Source organism: Populus nigra, chromosome 13 (assembly GCF_951802175.1).
Source record: "Populus nigra chromosome 13, ddPopNigr1.1, whole genome shotgun sequence".
NCBI classification, from domain to species: Eukaryota; Viridiplantae; Streptophyta; class Magnoliopsida; order Malpighiales; family Salicaceae; genus Populus; species Populus nigra.
The window spans coordinates 15,779,761-15,800,001 of NC_084864.1; the positions used below are offsets into that span (position 1 = coordinate 15,779,761).

General features: G+C 33.4%; 2 protein-coding genes and 1 pseudogene across 3 annotated transcripts; 2 read left to right on the plus strand and 1 right to left on the minus strand.

Annotated features, from left to right (window-relative positions):
• Positions 1–1,055: 1,055 nt before the first annotated feature.
• Positions 1,056–3,190, plus strand: LOC133670936 (GEM-like protein 7). 2 transcript variants are annotated; one of them, XM_062091534.1, is made up of 5 exons: positions 1,056–1,208; positions 1,300–1,332; positions 1,424–1,471; positions 1,603–1,862; positions 2,542–3,190. In XM_062091534.1, the coding sequence occupies exons 1-5, from the start codon at positions 1,139–1,141 to the stop codon at positions 2,713–2,715; spliced, it is 585 nt and encodes a 194-aa protein (XP_061947518.1). In that variant the 5' UTR covers positions 1,056–1,138; the 3' UTR covers positions 2,716–3,190. The 2 variants fall into 2 exon arrangements, with proteins under 2 accessions (XP_061947518.1, XP_061947519.1); XM_062091535.1 differs by having other exon boundaries at positions 2,450–2,814.
• A 7,207-nt stretch (positions 3,191–10,397) lies between these two features.
• Positions 10,398–12,557, plus strand: LOC133670863 (kiwellin-like; annotated as a pseudogene).
• Positions 12,558–13,559: 1,002 nt separating this feature from the next.
• Positions 13,560–14,607, minus strand: LOC133671634 (kunitz trypsin inhibitor 5-like). The gene has a single exon (XM_062092443.1). It carries the CDS (start codon positions 14,438–14,440, stop codon positions 13,811–13,813), a length of 630 nt encoding a protein of 209 aa, XP_061948427.1. The 5' UTR covers positions 14,441–14,607; the 3' UTR covers positions 13,560–13,810.
• Between the last annotated feature and the right edge of the window lie 5,634 nt (positions 14,608–20,241).

A 20,241-nucleotide genomic window follows, 5' to 3' on the forward strand; every position in this document is an offset into this window, starting at 1 on the left:
CAAGCTGTATAATCCCATCACGAAGAAGGTGATTATGAGTAGAGATGTTATCTTTGAAGAAGATAAATCTTGGGAATGGAATGATGATAAAGAAGCAGTCAAATGGATCAACATTGATTTGATCCTTGAAGGTGAAGAAGTACCAACAGTACTTGTCGAAGAACCGATTGTGCCAGCAGCTGAACCACAAAGTCCAGTGATTATGCCAGCAGCTGAACCACAAAGTCCGGTACACAGATTCCCTGTATTCAACAGGAGGAACACACCAGGAGCATCATCATCAACACCAGCAGCAACATCCTCATCGTCAGAAGGACCAAGAAGGATGAGAAATCTTGACGAGTTGTACGATGCCACGCAAGTCATCGAAGATACAACTTTATTTTGTTTCTTTGCAGATAATGACCCACTTAGCTTCAACAAAGCTATCACAGAAGAGAAGATAAAAGCAATGGATGAAGAAATGCATGTCATTGAAAAGAATGATACCTGGAAGTTGACTTATCCACCAGAAAGCAAGAAAGCAATAGGTGTCAAAGGGGTCTATAAGATAAAGAAGAATGCAAAAGAAAAGGTGCAAAAAGACAAAGCCATTGAAGAGGGAAACATTTATCAGAATGAAGTTCATGCTTGGCATGACATCCCTCGATTGAGTTTAAAGGGGAGATTTGTTGAATACTAAACTCAATCTAGAAGGTCAAGGAAGGCAACCACCGGCCAGCCAGCCACCAGCTATGACCGACCAGCCGCCAGCCGCCAGCTGCAGCCGCCAGCCGCCTTCACACCACCGTCCATAGCCGCCTTCACACTTGAAGGTTGAATTTTCTTGTTTTGAATTCGTGTATAAATAGCAAGCTGAGCTTATGCTATTATGTGTGGGAGAGTAGAGAGAATAGAGAGAAACACTAGAGAGAAAGAGAGGGTGTGTATTGTTAAGCTTGTTGTAAGTTTATTTTTGCTCCTGTAAGCTTGTGTTCATGAAATAAAACTTTGTGTTTTATCCCCTCTGAGTGTTTCAAAGCCACCACTAGTGGTTCCTCCCACCAACACCTCTTCCTCTAAACAACAGTGTAAAATCTTAGCCTAAACTGATCAGCTTCTTCTGATCTGATCACTTTAATTTCTTTGTGTGACAGAAATGTCTCAGAGGAAAATCCCACCTCCACATTATGAGCAAACAGGAACACCCTCTTCCTTTTATCATCCTGGTTCGTCTTCTAGTTCTCCCCAGGATCATCAATTATTATTGCTGAATCTAAATAAATATCGTGTAGATAACTTCAATTCACTGACTTGCAGGTGCAGGAACACCCTCTTCCTGTAATCATCCTGGTTCGTCTTCTGGTTCTCCCCAAGATCATCAATTGGTATTGCTGAATCTAAATCAATATTATGTAGATAACTTTAATCCATTGACTTGCAGGTGCAGCTGGGGGATCAAGCAACACCATTGCAAATTACTTTGACCGTGGTAATTAAGACTCCTTCCCTTGAATTATTTGATGTATTGCTCTTTATTTTTCTCATTAGGAATGAATAAATCAAGGATGGGATTCTTCTTCAGAGAAAACTAACATCATTAATCATATGTTATAATTGCAGTTATATCGGCTGGTCTCTTAGATACAATGAAATTTGAGGCAAAGAAAATAAAAAAAGGCGGGAGGAGGAACATTTTCAAGCAGAAATTTGACGTTAGAGCAGGAGAAAAGCTGCTTAAGGCATCACACTGCTTTTTCTCAATTGAAACTGGTGCTGTTGCAGGACTTCTCTTTATTTCTACTGAAAAGATAGCATTCTGCAGTCAGAGATCAATTGCCTTCAATTTTCCTATTTTGCAGAAAAATCAAACAGTTGAACAGGTGAATAAGTATTTCCTCTCTTTACTATATTTTTCTTGTCTCAACTAGGCGAAGTCTTATTCAATTGATTGCAAGCTGTAGTTTTAATTTTTTTAAAATGTATTGATCACTTGTACACTAAAATATTGAAGCATAGGATGCAGAGCTCGTCTGTCTTCAATCTCTTCCTTAAAAAAAGACAAAGACTTTATTTCTAAACCATGTAGATATTCAACTCGGTTGACTTAATGACCAATTGATCCTGACCTGATTGGTCATTTCAGTAATCCAAGACCTAGGTCGATTAAAGTTTCAAATTAAATTAGGTGGAAATAAATTCAGTTAGACCTGATTAACCTAGTAGGTGAATTGATAATCTGGTCATTCATGTTAAAATCTAGTTTTGAATTGAATACATCAATCCTCCCAATTCATTATCTGGCCCTAGCAGAGACTTAAGGTATTAACTAAAAGTATTTTCCATGAGGGGTGGAACTAATTAAAGGGGGCGCTGTAGCATCCCCATAATTTGGAACATTTTACATTTTAGTCTTAAAATTTCTCATGTTTCTTTTAATTGACTTATAATTTTTATGAATGTAAATCAGATAATCAAACAACTGAACTGTATGAATTTGCATGGTTGGTCCTGTACGCAAAAGAAACCTGACTCGTTGAAAATTGATATATTCATGAGCAGTTTGAGATACCACTAAGGAACATTAGATGGAGCAACTATGGTCATCCACAACAGAAGATCCTAAAAATACGAACAGAAGATAATTCTGAATTCCTGTTCATGGACTTCTTGCGTTACGACAAAGCTCGTCAAAAGTTTGAGAAAGCAATGCGCAAACTCTACCAAGCTAAGTAATTTCAAAGCAAAAGATTAAGAAGTTGATCTCAAGATCAGACAAATGCAATGGTAATGAAGTTCTGAGGCGAAAGAAAAAGGCTCATCTTTTAGACAACATTGTCGTCTTAATTTTAACAGTGTGCAGTATTTAGAATATGGAAATGCTCAAAGGGTTTCCTACCTTTTCCGTTTCTATGGATAATTGAAACCAATTCTTCATTTCGGAAGGGAAAAAGGAAAACAGGAAATAGTAGATCTTAATATTGAGATAGGAGAAGGATTCCCAGATCAAGTAATTAGATTAATTTGTAGTCTAAAAAGAGAGTTTGTGTTTAGAATTTTTATTAAACTAGTATTTAGAATCCTTCTTGGAATATGATAATTTGGGGTTCTCTTTATCCTGTAATCCCTTTATAAATAAAAGGTTCATGCATTCAGAATGGTGTAGGTGTGCTGAATATGTATGAATTAAAGAAGAGAGGTTCAAAATTTATTTGTGTGTTAAGTTTTCAATAATCGATATATATATCAGAGTTCTAATAAAATTAAAGGAGACTAATTTTAATCTGAATGATTGGATTAGAGGTCAATGTTAAAGAAAGAGTACTTAATTTGTGATTATTAGGCCTCCAATATTCTTTGCACATATTGCCTAGGCATATTTTTCTTCCTAGAACCAACTCTAGTAAAGGGACATTAAAGATCTTAGATGAGGTAGCGAGGTTGTGTGTTTACGGAAAAATAAAGATTGATGAACTCGCGATCAACAAGGTGAAAGGCATTTTAAAATCTTAGTTAGAGAAAAAAAATGAAATTTGACTTACCTAAAGAAATCTTAGTTAGAGAAATAAAATTCAATAAAATGAAAAGTGAAAACTACAGTGTTGTAGCCAACAAAAAATGTATTATAAGAGAAAAAGAAGAAGAAATTATGCTTGATAATCTTTATTTTATACATGAAAGAAGGTTAAGAAAAGTGTTTGCTGAAATTAAATACTAAATAAAACTCGCTTTAGAAGATTTGGTTCCAATAATTTACAGATTACTAGATGAAAATTAATTAGTTATGTAATTGCAAGATATTGAAGATATGTATATCCTTTGCAAAAACAAATATGAAAGATACTCTTAAAATAAAATTATTTGTGAAGTTTAGAAAGATATTTGGTATTTACACTGAAAAAAACTTTAATTTAAAAAAAGTTTCTCGTTACTTAATAGAGTGTTTAAGAACACAAGTTTATTGCTAAATTGAGTGTTTTGGTAGATAAAATTTCAAACTGCCTTACTTATAAAATTAACCAATGGCATTTAAAAATACGGTTTTAAATTTTCCAATTAAGAAAAGGTCATATAATTAATTAATTATTAAACACGATACTTTATTTTCTATCCCTGTGAAATCAATTGACGAAGTCCTAAACGTGTATAAAGGTCAATTCTTGTACGCCAAGTCCCATATCAATTGTCAAATTCCATATCAAGTGGTCCAATGAAAAGTATTTTTCCATATCAAGTGGTCCAATATATCTTACAATTTATGAGAAAATAAAAATATATTATATGTCGTCTGCATGCATTTATTATAGCACGAGAGATCCAACATATCTCTTTGAATTTCTCAAATGTTTACAATAGTGGTGATTGATTTAAGTTTGTGCGTGTTGGAAAACTGTACATCAATTTAACCAAATACATAATTCAAAAGTCTTTTTTTTTCTCTTTGTGTAATTAAAATTAAAATCAATTAATCGACAAAATAATACAATCAATCACATAATTTAACTCCAAGAATTTTACATGAAAAATCCGATATAGGAAAAATCACGGGGCTATAATCCACCTAAAAACTTCTACTAACAACAAACGATGAGTTTACATGTGTTCTCCCTTAACTATAATTAAGGATTGCAACATTTACAATATTAAGAATAGTCTATTTTTGCAATACAACAAAATTAAAAAAAAAAATAGGTTTGAGAAAATCTCATAATACTAACAACTCTATTTTATGCCAAAATGACCTATTTAGACACCACTCTTCCATCCAACCATTTAGAATTAAGAGCACTATGTCTAGAACTTGTTGTCAAAATCTCAGCCTGATCTAACAATGAATAAGTTGGAAATCATTGAATGAAGACATATTACTCATCTTTCTCTTTTCTCTTTTTCTCTTACGCTCTCTCCTTTTCTATTGCAAAACCATTATACCACGACAATGAATTTTTATAGTCATATCACTTGTTAGCTTCTTTTCTTCATTTAAAACATGTGGTGATCTAATTTATCATGTAAAGAATTTGTCATGTCGATGATTAGCTTGTAAGCTTTAATTTGATAAGCTTTAATGAATAAGTTGGAAATCATTGAATGAAGACATATTACTCATCTTTCTCTTTTCTCTTTTTCTCTTACGCTCTCTCCTTTTCTATTGCAAAACCATTATACCACGACAATGAATTTTTATAGTCATATCACTTGTTAGCTTCTTTTCTTCATTTAAAACATGTGGTGATCTAATTTATCATGTAAGGAATTTGTCATGTCGATGATTAGCTTGTAAGCTTTAATTTGATAAGCTTTAATGAATAAGTTGGAAATCATTGAATGAAGACATATTACTCATCTTTCTCTTTTCTCTTTTTCTCTTACGCTCTCTCCTTTTCTATTGCAAAACCATTATACCACGACAATGAATTTTTATAGTCATATCACTTGTTAGCTTCTTTTCTTCATTTAAAACATGTGGTGATCTAATTTATCATGTAAGGAATTTGTCATGTCGATGATTAGCTTGTAAGCTTTAATTTGATAAGCTTTAATGAATAAGTTGGAAATCATTGAATGAAGACATATTACTCATCTTTCTCTTTTCTCTTTTTCTCTTACGCTCTCTCCTTTTCTATTGCAAAACCATTATACCACGACAATGAATTTTTATAGTCATATCACTTGTTAGCTTCTTTTCTTCATTTAAAACATGTGGTGATCTAATTTATCATGTAAGGAATTTGTCATGTCGATGATTAGCTTGTAAGCTTTAATTTGATAAGCTTTAATGAATAAGTTGGAAATCATTGAATGAAGACATATTACTCATCTTTCTCTTTTCTCTTTTTCTCTTACGCTCTCTCCTTTTCTATTGCAAAACCATTATACCACGACAATGAATTTTTATAGTCATATCACTTGTTAGCTTCTTTTCTTCATTTAAAACATGTGGTGATCTAATTTATCATGTAAGGAATTTGTCATGTCGATGATTAGCTTGTAAGCTTTAATTTGATAAGCTTTAATGAATAAGTTGGAAATCATTGAATGAAGACATATTACTCATCTTTCTCTTTTCTCTTTTTCTCTTACGCTCTCTCCTTTTCTATTGCAAAACCATTATACCACGACAATGAATTTTTATAGTCATATCACTTGTTAGCTTCTTTTCTTCATTTAAAACATGTGGTGATCTAATTTATCATGTAAGGAATTTGTCATGTCGATGATTAGCTTGTAAGCTTTAATTTGATAAGCTTTACCAAGCTCGTTTCTCTTCTACAAAGCTTTATCATGTCTGGCATATTATTATTTGTATGGATCTTCTCACTAACAAATGATTTCATCTCCATAACATCTTGAATCTATTGATATTTTGATTGAAAGTGAAAAATAGAATGATTACTGAGATATATTTCACTTTGACTGTTACAATGCAACATAAAGTTTTCTTGAACTAGTCTAAGTTCATGTAAGAAATTCTTTATCCATAGCAACTGTAACATCCTCATCATTGGTATAGAGATTCCCTCACAATAAATCTAAAAAGAATGTAATTTATTTTTTTATTTTCAGTTTGAAACAATCACCCAGTTATTATAAATCTTTCTGGAATTTAAATTTTTTTTTTATCAATCCCTAATCTTAGTATTACATATAATCCTTGTAAATTAATAACATTTCTATCAAAATTTTAGCAAATTTTTTTAATTTTTTTAATTTTGAACATCCCGAGTGTCGAAATCAATTCATATCACAATCAATCACACTTCTTATCCATAAACCACACAAAACTCATCACCCCACATTCGATCAAATCATCCTGGATCCCATCTCATTATATCCAAGATTCCATAATCCATTCTTTTCTGGAATTTCAAAAAAAAAAAAATTTATCAATCCCTAATCTTAGTATTACATATAATCCTTGTACATTAATAACAATTCTATCGAAATTTCAGCAGATTTTTTTTAATTTTTTTTATTTTGAACATCCTGAGTGTCGATATCAATTCATATCACAATTAATCACACTTATTATCCATAAACCACATAAAACTCATCACCCCACATTCGATCAAATCATCCTGGATCCCATCTCATTATATCCAAGATTCCATAGTCCATTCTCATTAATTCATAACACTAATAATAGCAATATATTCAACATTTGTAGTGGATGATGCAACATATTTTTGCAACCTTAATTGCCATGAAACTATTCCCTCTACAAAGGTCATCAAGTCTAGAATCAACATCACCATCCATATTTGTATCTATATATCCATCTAACACAAGTTTATCATTGCCAAAACATAAGTTGAAACTAGAAGTATATTTGAGATACTTGAGTATTCATTTCATTACTAGCTAATGTTCCTTACTAGGATTAGAGAGGAACCGACTAACCATACTAACTGCATAAGCTATATTCGACCTTGTATAAACTATGATATACATCAAGTTACCAATTACAAATGTATAAGAAACCTTTTTTTAGCTCATTTTTACCTTCATCACTTGAAGAACATACTTAGAACATAGCTTAGAGTGGCTTGAAATGGAGTAGAAATGCGTGTGAACTTGCTTATGTTGCATCTCTCGAGTACTTATTGAACATATCTCTCATAAGATAGCCAAAGTCTCTCATTCTTTTTGTCATGATTCATTTTTATACCAAAATCTATTTTGTCAGTCCTAAGTCTTTTATTGTAAATGATTTGTTTAGCTCTCCCTTTAAACTATAAATCTTCTTAGAATTACTTCCAACAATTAGCATATCATCCATATATAACAAGAGAATAATAGAGTTTCCATCAAGAAACCTTTTTATAAACACACAATTATAAAAAGTGGTCCTATCATAACCATGATTTACCATGAAAGAATCAAACTTCTTGTACCATTTTCTTGGAGCTTGCTTCAACCCATACAAACTCTTTTTCAACTTGAATACTAGCTACTCTTTGCCTATTGCTTTAAACTCTTTAGGCTGCTTCATATAGATCTTATCTAAGTTCCCATAGAGGAAGATAATTTTCACATCAAGTTGTTCAATTTAAAGATCCAAACTAGCAATTAAACCAAGCACTACCTGGATTGAAGAATCTTGATCATTGGTGAAAAGATTTCTTCAAAATCATTACTTTTTTTCTGACCAAAACCTTTCACAACCAATCTTGCATTGTACCTTGGCTATGAGCAGTTTTCATCACCTTTTGACCTGAACACTAATTATTCTTGAGTGCTCTCTTGCATTTAAGAAGTTTTCCTACCTCAAAAGTAAGGATTTCATCTTTACTTGCATGACTTTCAACCAGTTATTTTTCTTCTCACGTGACATAGCTTCATCAAAGCATTCTGACTCCCCCATCAGTAATCAACACATACTCTTGAGGAGAATATATGGTGAAAGGTTGGTGATGTCTAATGAACCTCATCAATTATGGCTCATCTGAATCTTTTTAAATAACCTATTCAGGAATAACATCATCATCATCATCATCATTAACTAGTGGCTCAATAGGTAAACCACCATTATCATCATTTTAAAAATCCTCCCCTTGATTACATCAAAGTTAATTATGGTTTAGGTCTCAAATTTGAATTAGCAGGAATAGAAATAATGAGCTATGTTTTTTCTTTCTATTCAAAGTCTTCAATGATTTAGTCTTCAAAAAAGACACTATCTCTTTTTCTAATTTTTTTTTTCTCTTTTAGATCCCATAACTTATAGCCAAACTCATCTTCAAAACCCAGGAAAACACATAGCTTTGTTTTATTTTTATACTTAGACCTTTCATCTCTTGGAACATGTATAAATGCCTTGCAACCAAATACTCTCAAATGTGCATAGGAGACATCATTTCCTTTCTATACTCAATCTGGAACATCAATTTAGGTCTCAAATTTGAATTAGCAGGAATAAAAATAGTAAGCTATGTTTTTTCTTTCTATTCAAAATCTTCAATGATTTAGTCTTCAAAGAAGACACCATCTGTGCTTCTAATTTTTTTTCTCTCATTTAGATTCCATAACTTATAGCCAAACTCATCTTCAAAACCCAAGAAACACACATAGCTTTGTTTTATTTTCAAACTTAGACCTTTCATCTCTTGGAACATGTATAAATGCCTTGCAACCAAATACTCTCAAGTGTGCATAGGAGACATCATTTCCTTTCTATACTCAATCTGGAACATCAAAGTCAAAAGGAACTAATGGAGAAAGGTTGATCATGGAAACTGTAGTCTTTATTACCTCACTCTAAAAGGAGTTAAACAACTTTGCATGAGAGAGTATACATCTAATTCTTTCAACAATGGTTATGTTCATTCTCTTAGCTATCTCATTCTGTTATGAAATCTTAGGAATTGTCTTCTCCAACTTAATATCATATTCCCTACAATACCTATCAAAAAGACCCTTGTACTTACCACCATTGTTAGCTCAAATACATTTAAGCTTTCTACTAGTTTTTCTTTTAACTCTGACACGAGAATCCTTAAAGACATCAAGAACTTAATCTTTGAATTTAAAATAAATGACCCAAATTTTACTGGAATGATCATCATTCCATCAATAAAACAAACAAAGTACAATGCACCTCCAAAAGACTTGTCACAATAATATGTTTAGGCTTGTCACAATAATAACACTTAATTCTCTTCCCTGATCGAGATCTCTCTTAAGGCTTCTATTTATCTTTTTTATCATCGAATTCTCTATCTTATTTAATGTGATCTTGAGTCAAGTCTTGAGCTAGTTCAGGTTTAATAACTATGTCTCGTTAGAAATCATAATAAATTATCAAACTTTCACTTGCTTCCAAACATATAATTAATTATTAGTCATTATTTTTTAAGAAGAAGCCATTAATTAGTGATAGATAATTCATGAATTTCTATGTGGAATTATTTTTTTTTAAAGAAGGAAATATATTTTTAGAAAAATAATTTTGATATATATTAATTAATCAAGATTCAGAGGAAGAGAAAAATTAATTCATTGAGGTTATTAGCTCCATTGCTATATGGAGGAGATATGATATATTAAGAAGATGATTCTTTTAAGATGGACATGGAATGCACTATGTCCACCCACATCATGCTTTCCATCTATGTACATTTTCATCTCATTAAAGAGATAATTAATACTGTATCTCAATGAATTGCGATAATTTATGCAGAGGACAAATTAACACTACATTTTTCTTTTCTAGATCTTAATTAATTGAAAGATTTCCTACTTAAATCTGAAGAACATGATATATTGAGATTTTGCTATACGTTTAAGAATCGACCTTTACGCGGTTATGTCTTCTTCAATTCTCATGACGTCCAATGATAACAAATAATATCTTTTGTTTAATAATTAATTACATGACTTTTTCTTAACTGGAAAATTAAAAATCACAATATTCTCAAATGTCAATTGTTAATGCACGGAAACTGTCAGTAGAACCTGACTGGCTCAACTGATAGACTTTAAATTCAGTCTATCAGAGTTGAATTAGTCTGAATTGAAAATAAAAAAGATTGATTTGTTGCCGGATTGACCCAGTAAAATTTAATCAAAATCCAAATAATTTTTTTATTAATTGTTTTTTACAAAACAACATTTTTAACCTATTTATTTTTTTAAAAAAACAAAATTAATCTAGATGATTATCCATTAAAACCATCCATGATCCTTAATTGTCTGATCTATGTGGGTCGCTCTACACAGTCACAGGCTTAATTATATCCTCCCTCTTCCCCTAATTTGAAGTGGTTGGTGGTTTTTTTTTTCCCTAAGAAAAAGTGTGGCATTTTTTAAGACAACAAACAATACTTGTTGGAAAAAAATGCTTTCACGTAAATAAAATACAAGGAATCAATTTATGGAAAGTGACAAGTCTTTGGAATTAATATTGCATGACCCACACGGACAATATACATGGCAGGCAGCTCTCTAACCTGTAATGAAAATTAACAAGTACATTTATCATTTTGGGTTTGATCAATGAAAATTATATATTATATATAATCTTAGCATTTAATTAAAAGGTCATTTACTTTTTTTTCCAAGAAATTAACTAAACATAGAGTTAAAATTATTAAACCGTATTGTAAGGCGCCATAAACCATCTCAAAGGCATCAGCGGCCATGGTCTCTTAGAAATTAAATGAAAAATCGTTGCTATATATATATATATATATATATATATATATATATATATATATAAACATAAACATATATAGAGTTTGCAATTAATCTTCCTACACACACACACACACACCGTGCATAACTCAAGAATTATTGAGTTTGAGGTCTTTAAAGTTTGATGTGATCAGAACACATGCAAAGAGATACAATTAAGTTAATTCACAACGGGATAGACTTGGACCATAATAACCATCGACACCACACTGCCATAATTTTGGGTGGCTCATAAATTTTATTTTTTCTTTTCTTTTCTTATATATATATATTTTAAAATTTAACTGGTTTTTTTTATTGAATTTAAGAAAATTCATATCTGGAAAGCGTACTTTAAAATTCTAACTATTTCAAATTCTTATAAAAAATACACATTCTGAATCAAACTCAAGATGCTATACAGATATCAGATACTTTTTCATCGCACCACGTCCCCAGAACAAGAGTTTTCTTACTATCTTTTCGAGAAAGCAAAAGCCGACCATTGATTTCCCCATTCTTTATCCTATCCTATATTGTACATCATGACATGATGAAACCGATCATTTATTGCCCAATGGCCACTTAATTGGACAGGCTTTTTTGGTTGATATTTTTGACGATGAGATTTTAGTAAAATATTGAATACGAAAGCTTCTTCCATGGAACTCCTTAACCTTAGGCTTATATATAATTCCAAATCTAACCTAGTTGTATCTCTCTGCAACCGAAAAGCTAGCATAAAAAAGAACGGCAAATGGAAAAAGATATTTGTTTTAGTTTGTGTGTTCTTTCTTCGCAGCATCATCTCTTCGCACGCAATTTCTTCTTGCAATGGCCCTTGTAATGCCTTGAATGATTGTGATGGCCAGCTTATATGCATCAAAGGCAAATGCAATGATGATCCTGATGTTGGCACCCACATATGCAAAGGAGGAGGCAGCAGCCCTTCTTCTCCACCACCTTCAGGCAATTGCCCTCTCTCAGGAGAACGTTAATGTAAAGAACCATCCTTCCCAGCTAAATATAAATGCTCACCTCCAGTGACATCCACTACGAAAGCTAAATTAACTTTGAACGATTTTAGTGAAGGCGGTGAAGGAGGAGCACCGTCAGAGTTTGATGAGAGGTACCATGCCAAAACTGAGAGAGTGGTTGCGCTATCAACAGGATGGTATGATGGGGGGTCAAGATGTGGGAGGATGATCAAGATTACTGCTAGTAATGGAAAGAGTGTGACTGCTAAGGTTGTGGATGAATGTGATACTTTGCATGGATGTGATAGTGAGCATGGGTTTCTGCCACCATGTGAGAATAATATTGTTGATGGATCAGACGCTGTGTGGGAAGCTTTGGGATTGAATAAGGATCTGGGTATTGTGCCTGTTACGTGGTCCATGGCATAGCTAGCAAAGTTCATCTTAAATGGGCCAATCTTTCTAGCTACTTAGTCAATGATAATAAGACGAATAGAGAAAGATCTATTTGGCTGTTTCCTTTCTGAACAATTCCCCTCCAAAATAAGACTAAAAGTTGTACTCTTTGCATGAAATGATTAGTATTGAAAAATGAAATCAGAACTTTTTTTTTTTTTTTTAATTCTAATTATTAAAGTCTAGTCCACATTCTGTGACATAATTTAATTTGCAGTGAGACTTGGGGCAAAACTCTCTGAAACAGTGAAAGGTAAGTTGAGATTAGGGGCAAAAACAACTCAACATGCTGGGACGGAGAATGTTTTCAAGCAGGAATTTGGTGTCGGAGAAGGAGAAGAGCTATTAAAGGCATCACAGTGCTATTTATCAACCACAGCTGGTCCTATTGCAGGGCTCCACTGATGCGATTGCCTTCTGCAGTGAAGGGCCAATTACTATCCCTTCTCCTAATGGAAATTTGTCAGAGCACCCTGCAAGGTGATTCAATAATTGGGTTCTGATCAGTTTATGCAAGCAAACAAGACTGTTACAGTGATTCATTTTCACCCTAAATGTTGAAGGATAGTAGTGTTATCCACTATCCAACTTCTTGGTCCTCAGATAGAAAGGAGAAAAAATCCCTTCAATCTGACAGCATCATGATAAAAAAAGATAATCAATTCTATTCTAAAAAAAAAATATCTCTTTGATGTGGACACTAACAAAGATCCTTTGCATAACAGGATCATTTTTTTTTCCTTTTTTTTCTTGTAAATCCTATTGTCTTGAAAAAGCCACAACAGAAGTACAGAAATACTCACATATGACAATTTTCAATTCTGGTTTATGGGGTTCTAGTGTTATAAAAAAGCTATCAGGAATCTACAGCAAGCAATTTCTTAGGCAAATTCTGCCTCTCAAGTAATCTAGTTTCAGACATTTTGTAAGGTGATCTAGAGAAGAAATTTCATCTCTCCCAATCCAAGTCTAAGATTATACCAATATGTAAGTTCTCATTTCAAAATTCATAAGCAAAATACAAGAAACCCAACCTTGTTATTCTGATAAAACATATGGATTCATTGAAACATTATTAGAGCAGAGCCATGGGCTCTACTTGGAAAAAGAAGGCATACAGGGAAATTGAGACCACTAACATACTAAAACCAAGATCAAGAGCAGCATAAAAAGGGTACTTCTATTACTACGAAGTAGCTAGCTCTCGCAAGGTTTTGATCATTCATTCACGAGTTTTTCTTCAAAGCTTTCTTGAACTGGACTTTAAAAGGTTGTAATGCATCACTAAGAGACAGTGTTCTAGTCCCATTATCCTCAATATAAATCCCAATATCCCTGCATAAAACTCCACAGTTACAAACTTTAGTAGGACAGAAAACAAGCTTGTAGTCATCATCAGCTTTCTCAATTTGGAACCAGTTGGTCACCGTATTAAAACCAGGATTTCCTTCAACCCCACCAGTTGACACAAACCATTGTACCTTCGAGTTCGAAGACTTTATAATCTTCCATACAGTTGATTGGGGACATGTTGTCTTAGCTAAAAACTTGATGTTAAGATCAGTAGAAACAAGGATCACACCTTTCTTGTCGTCGGCAGCTGGTGTGAAAGTAAGTGGAAGACCATTTGATACCTCAAGACGGTCTTGGACAACAGCAAGTGGGCAGCTGGTTTTGTTGCTAGCCATTGTAATCCCACCTCCTCTCCCACGGAACACTGGCAAGATATAGTATTTGGTGCCTGCTACAAGCTTTTCACCATCAATGTCCAGCACTGGTTCAGCAGCAGCTATTGACTGCTTTGTGCAGGCAAAGGCAAGGAGGAGTAAGCATAACAATAACATTGGATAACTCATGTTTATCTTCTATTGATATATTTTTTTCTTGGATGTAAAAATCAAAGGAGAGGAGATTCAATTTATCGAGCTAGAATTGGGAAGGGATGCACCGAGAGGTGCTAGAAATAAATAATTGGGTAACTCATGGAGCACATGTATCTTGTCTTGGCTGTAATCATTACTTCCATCATGCCAACTTTATTTGACTTCTTAAAGTATGTGCTATGCCTCAAAACATAGGTGAGAATTCATCTGTTAAACTCGAGCAACTTGACAGCTACATCATTTGGATTGATCGATCAACTTGGATTAATTTTGACTTAATGCTATCGTGCTTCTTATTCTTTATGCCTTATCTGCAACGGAATCACTACAGATCTGAGGTCTCCATGTCTTCAAGGAGTGAGCATTTGATTAAGCATTTTAGGCTTTTGTCTAGTTTGGTGTGTTCAAGTCGTAGTGTGTGATCGACGAAAACATGCCCACATACTGCAACCATTCCAATGAACTTCCAAGCTCTCCCCAGTCCAAATCCAGCTCAAGAACAATAAACTTCCCCCTCTCCCAACTCCAAGATCTTTTTATTGTTTTAAAATTCAAAAGCAAAATACAAGGTCACATTAATTTCATTCAAACATCACCATAGCAGAGCCAAGGTCTCTACCCAGAGAAAGAATCACATATCAGAACCCAAAGTGTTTGATTAGACGAATTACAAACTGTAAAGAAAAGAGCCATTATACATTAATGAAAAGTTAATTATAAGAACAAACTCAGTAATTGTTTTATTAAATGTGGCATGACGTAACACATCGATTCTAAAAAAAAAAATTCAAATAAGATTTAAGCCGTTGAAACTCGAATATTCTAACATGTCAATTAGAGACATAATTAACCCGGTTAAAATTTATTTTAATTTCAAAACAAAATCCTTTCTATATAGATCTTTAAAATCTTCCGGGGCAGATGTGGCTTTGGATCATAATCTCCTCTTATCACAGGTCAGCAAGCATGGTGCACAGGTTTTCCTAAGAAGCACATACCCCAACAATGGATAGAAAAGGCCCAAACCACATAATCTCTAGATATGTAACCTGCAATACTATAAATTTGAGTTTTGATATTGTGCTTCAACGTGTGTAGTTTTTCATCCTCTAAAAAACAAGCCAGATTCAATTCATTACTAAGAAAAAGAGAAAGAAAAAGAAAAAACCTATGAGATTGAAGATTTATAAAATAATTAATCACTAATGGAGTGCGCATCGAAAAAACTATGGTTTTTTGTTTATTTATTTATTTTGATTGGATTGAATGATAATGATTAATGGAACAATAATTATTACAAACAAGCTTATGTCGTCTAGTGGAGGATGCTTTAATATTAAAAGAACAAAGAAAACACAAACTTTCATTGCTAATCACCAAAACTCGAGGGTCTTCAAAGAAAACAACCTAGGCAGTCATTGGCGCATAAAAGATAAAGAACGAAGACTATAAAAGGGATTGAGAGGTTAGGTTAATTCGATTTTTTTTAATTATTAAATTTATTATAAATTTAATTTAATTTTTTTAGTTTTCTAAAAAATTATCATGGTTTTATAATCCGGATAGTGAATTTTGTTGGTTAGTTAGACTGACTCGATTTTTTTTAATTTTTTTAATTGAATTTTTTTTTATTAATTCTATCATTTAATATTGGATAAATTGAGAATTTGAATTCATAATTTTTATTTTATTTTTATATATGGAGTTATCCTATCTTCACGATCTGATTTTGATAAGTTAACTTTGATTGACTTAATATATTTTTTAATTTTTTTTTCAATTTAATTCACTAATATTGAGTTAATTAAGAATTATGCTTCATAATATTATTATAATACAACTATTATGATAAAATATGCACAAATTCATTCAATCATCCATCATTAAATTAGCGATGTAAGGTGTTTTTTTTCCAAACACATAGCCCTATAGTAATAGATATAATTTTTTATATAACCACTGGGTCATGTTAAAAATTTGCTGTTTTAAGAATTATATTTTCTATAAGGTTAAAACTATGAGGTTGAAAAGACTTTCAAATATAACTAAGAAATTACTTTTAAGGATTTGCTATATTTTTTTCTAGTTAATTTAACATTTTTTTTTCTATTTAGTTATAAATCATATTATTTTTTCAGCTTTATTTAGGTAATTTTTTTTCTAAAAAAGCAGAGAAAGTACTTAAAAATGTCAAGTTATATCATTTAAGGGATAAAAATAAATAAATTTGATTTGAAGAAATTAGACCAAAACTGTTATCTTGGAAGATGACTCCTAATTTCTATGTTTAGAGGATTAAATGTTACAAGAAAAGACTCTTTAAGAGAAATATTACTATTTTCATATTTTCTGATCGAACTGGAATCGTCACCGTATTAGACCACTTAATTTCTGAGAACAATGATATCTTTGGCACATTGATGATTCATAGATTTATTAAAATCTCTTTTCTCTTGTGATAATCTTGTGCGTGGAAAAAGAAAATGACAACATCTTACTTGTACCCATAACATTTAACGAAAACTAGAGGCTTATGAGAAACTTGGCAACTTTGCAAGTGATTTTATTTACTCAAAATGAGGCTAATTAATGAATATTGTGCCTGCACAATTAGATCAGTAGACCTTCCAAATCTCTTTAAATAAAGACTCATTCAACACAACTTCTATTTGATGGATTTTAATACTAGATTTGTACCTTTACAATATAAAAATACAGATCGATATTAATCAAAATAGCATAGAAAAATATGCGGGAAAATCTCAAATTTTCCAAAATGATTTTTAATTTTTTTGACTCGGTCGGGTTGAAATCAGCCCAAAAATAAAATCGGGCCTACATTCTACAAGGCTGGACTTAGCCCAGCCGCGTGGGCTTGGCTGATAATCCAGCTCATAGCAACCATGAACTGGTTACTATGCATGAGCACTGTAACCAGTTAATTAATTAGCCGATTACTATGCGCATGCATAGTAAACGACTAGTATTCTTCTTACTTGCAGAACGTGCACAGTGCCCATTTTGCATGCAAGAAGATGAACAATGACCAGCGACTATGAGGGGGAAGAGAATTACCTGGGATGATGATCTCGGATAGCTGAGCTGACGGTGATGCTAGTGACCATTCTCAGTGGTGTTGCGGTGGCAAACGGTGGTTCCAGGCGACGCTGCTGTGGTTTTTTCTTTTTCCCTGTGCAGAGGCCCTTTTTTTTCCCTCCCTGTTATCTTCTCTTTCTCTCCTCTTCTTCCTCCTCTTCTATCCTCCCCCTTTGTTTCTTCTCCTGTTTCACCAGCTTTCTTCTCAAAATTTCTTGTTTATTTTACTCCAAAAACTCTCCTCCGTCTGCTTGTCTGTTCGTTTTTTAAACCAAAAATCCTCCCCCCTGTTTTCTAATCTTCCTTCCTTCCTCTCTATTGTCTTCCCTTTCTCTCCTCTGTCTCTTAAACAAATCATCTCCCTCTCCTTTTCTTTTTCTCTCCTCTCTATTTAAAACCTGAGGAGATGGAGGCTACCTTGCCCTGTCTCGTCAAGGTGCAGGGCAGGGTGGCGTGGGGTGGCTTCTGCACAGCCACCCCAACCACTGTAGGGTATGACCTTCTTTCTCTCTTTTTACATGATGGCAGGTGAGGGTGTACATGGTTGTATTTAATGGTGGTAAGGTATGGGATGTGTCGTGTTTTTTGACAAGTGAGGGGAGAGAGAGAGAGAGGGAGAGATATAGTTGTTGCAAAGGAGGATGCAAGGGAAGAAAAAGCCCCATGGTGCCATTCAAAACAACACCGTTTGGTTTTTTTCCTGTATTTTTTCTTTTTTCCACGGACACCTAAAAATGGGTTACAATAAGTTTATTTTGAGGGCGTTACTCTCCTCTCTTTCCATAGATGTATTGCACCAGACCTCTCATTATGTTTGATGCACTTTTGAGAAAGCTCTCGCCTCTCCATCTAATTCTCGTATTATGCAACCCCATGGGTCTTTTCAAGATCTTCGGCAAGGTGATGCTTCGATTACTATGTACATGAAGTAAGCAAAGTTATTATTTAATGAATCGGCTGTTGCCGCTCGACCTATCGCCTTTGAAGACTTTAACCTCTATGTATTTGGTGGCCTTTGTGGTGAGTTCAATGACTTGGTAGCCAGCCTCGTGACCAAAGCATGACCGTTGTCATATGTTGATCTTCATAGCCATCTCCTTACCCATGAGATTTTGCACAAGACCTCCATTCAATCCATAGCTGCAAACCCACCTCTGTTACCCACGCTGTCTCTGTTGCCCTCTGCTCATCTTTCTCATTATCAACACAACCTAAATTTTAGTCATAACAGAGGTCGTTATCGTGGCAACTGGCATTCTAACAACAACCACCACAGCCACCAACACAGGTTTGATTTTCTGACTTCCATTCCTTTGCTCCCATCAACTGGAAGCAAAGCAATTGTCAGCACAATAGACGACCCTCTCGTTATGGGCAGTGGTCTCCTCACCGGTCTTTTGAGCAGAACATCGTGTGTCAGTTGTGCTTCTCCTTCGGCCACACAGCCCCTCAATGTGCCTAGTTTTGTAGTGATGGCCAGCAACCCTCTGCCCATCTTGCTGTTGGTACTTTTTTTGCCATTACTTGGTTCCCGGACACTAGTGCAAACCAACACATTATGCCTAATCTTGCAACTCTGACCGATTCTGCACCCTATCTTGGTAATGATTATTTGCATATTGGTGACGATAAGGGCCTTTCCATATCTGCTTTCTACTGCTTCCTTTACTGCTTTTCGATTCAAGTTTCGGGTTGATCCTCCACCCTCGACTTGAGGAGGCATATTATGGAATGTGTGTGTGTGTGTAAAGATTGGGTAGATAATAGGTTAAGCCTCCTATTTCTTCTTAACTTATGTGTTGAGATTTTGTTTTCTTTGCACGTTCTAGCAAATTTAATGTGATTGATCAATTTTTAAATTTTTAGTTTGAGAATGATTAAATGAAATTGGGTTTAAATTTATAGTATAAAAATAATTACAAGAAGAAAGATGAAAATAAAATGCACAAAAAACCAAACAGGACCTTTTCTCATTTTCGTGTAAAAATTTAATTTTCATCCAAAAGCCTCAATCTACTCATTTTTGCGCTTTGGTTTTTGGATTCTATGTTTAGGTCTAAACCTTTTTTTTTCATGTTTTAGTTCTTGAGTTTTGAAAAAGAAGAGAGAAAATTATTAGACAAAGGGGAAGGAGAAAGAAGTTGTCGGCTAGCCATCCTTCATCCACAAAAAAAGTCTAATTTTGTGTCAACTAGTTCATAATGATGAGAGAAGTGCGTATAAGTTTTCTATAACTGTCATCTCGCTAGAGTGGCTAGAGAGAATAGATTACAGCCTAAGAATTGTTTGTATTTATTTTAGTTTCATGTTTTTTTTTTACCGATAAAAGAGTGTTTTGAAGCCATAAATGGTTTTATCATGGTTCTTAGGCTCTTTTTTATAATTTTTAAATGAAAAAAGTTGGAAAATAGATTTTTATGGTTTGAAAACTCAAACCCTGACTTTTCACTCCCCTTCAATTAAAATAATCTTAATAAGAAGACAATGTGACATTTACCATTTTAGATTAAATGTTGTCTGGTTTTAAAAAATAAGGATCACAATTAAAAAAAAGAAGCAAAAGAAAACATGGTGGTTTCATTTTCGCACGAAAAGCTTCATTTTCATGAAAAAACAAAATTTCATTTATGCTTTATTTTAGTTGAGATTGGGTTTTGTTTGCTTTTCTGGAGATGAGT

Coding starts and splice junctions, on each gene's coding strand:
- LOC133670936 (XM_062091534.1), top strand. CDS start 1,139: ATGTCTCAGAGGAAAATCCCACCTCCACATTATGAGCAAACAGGAACA. Junction 1,209..1,299: donor CTCTTCCTTTTATCATCCTG/GTTCGTCTTCTA, acceptor ACTGACTTGCAG/GTGCAGGAACACCCTCTTCC. Junction 1,472..1,602: donor TGCAAATTACTTTGACCGTG/GTAATTAAGACT, acceptor TTATAATTGCAG/TTATATCGGCTGGTCTCTTA.
- LOC133671634 (XM_062092443.1), bottom strand. CDS start 14,440: ATGAGTTATCCAATGTTATTGTTATGCTTACTCCTCCTTGCCTTTGCC.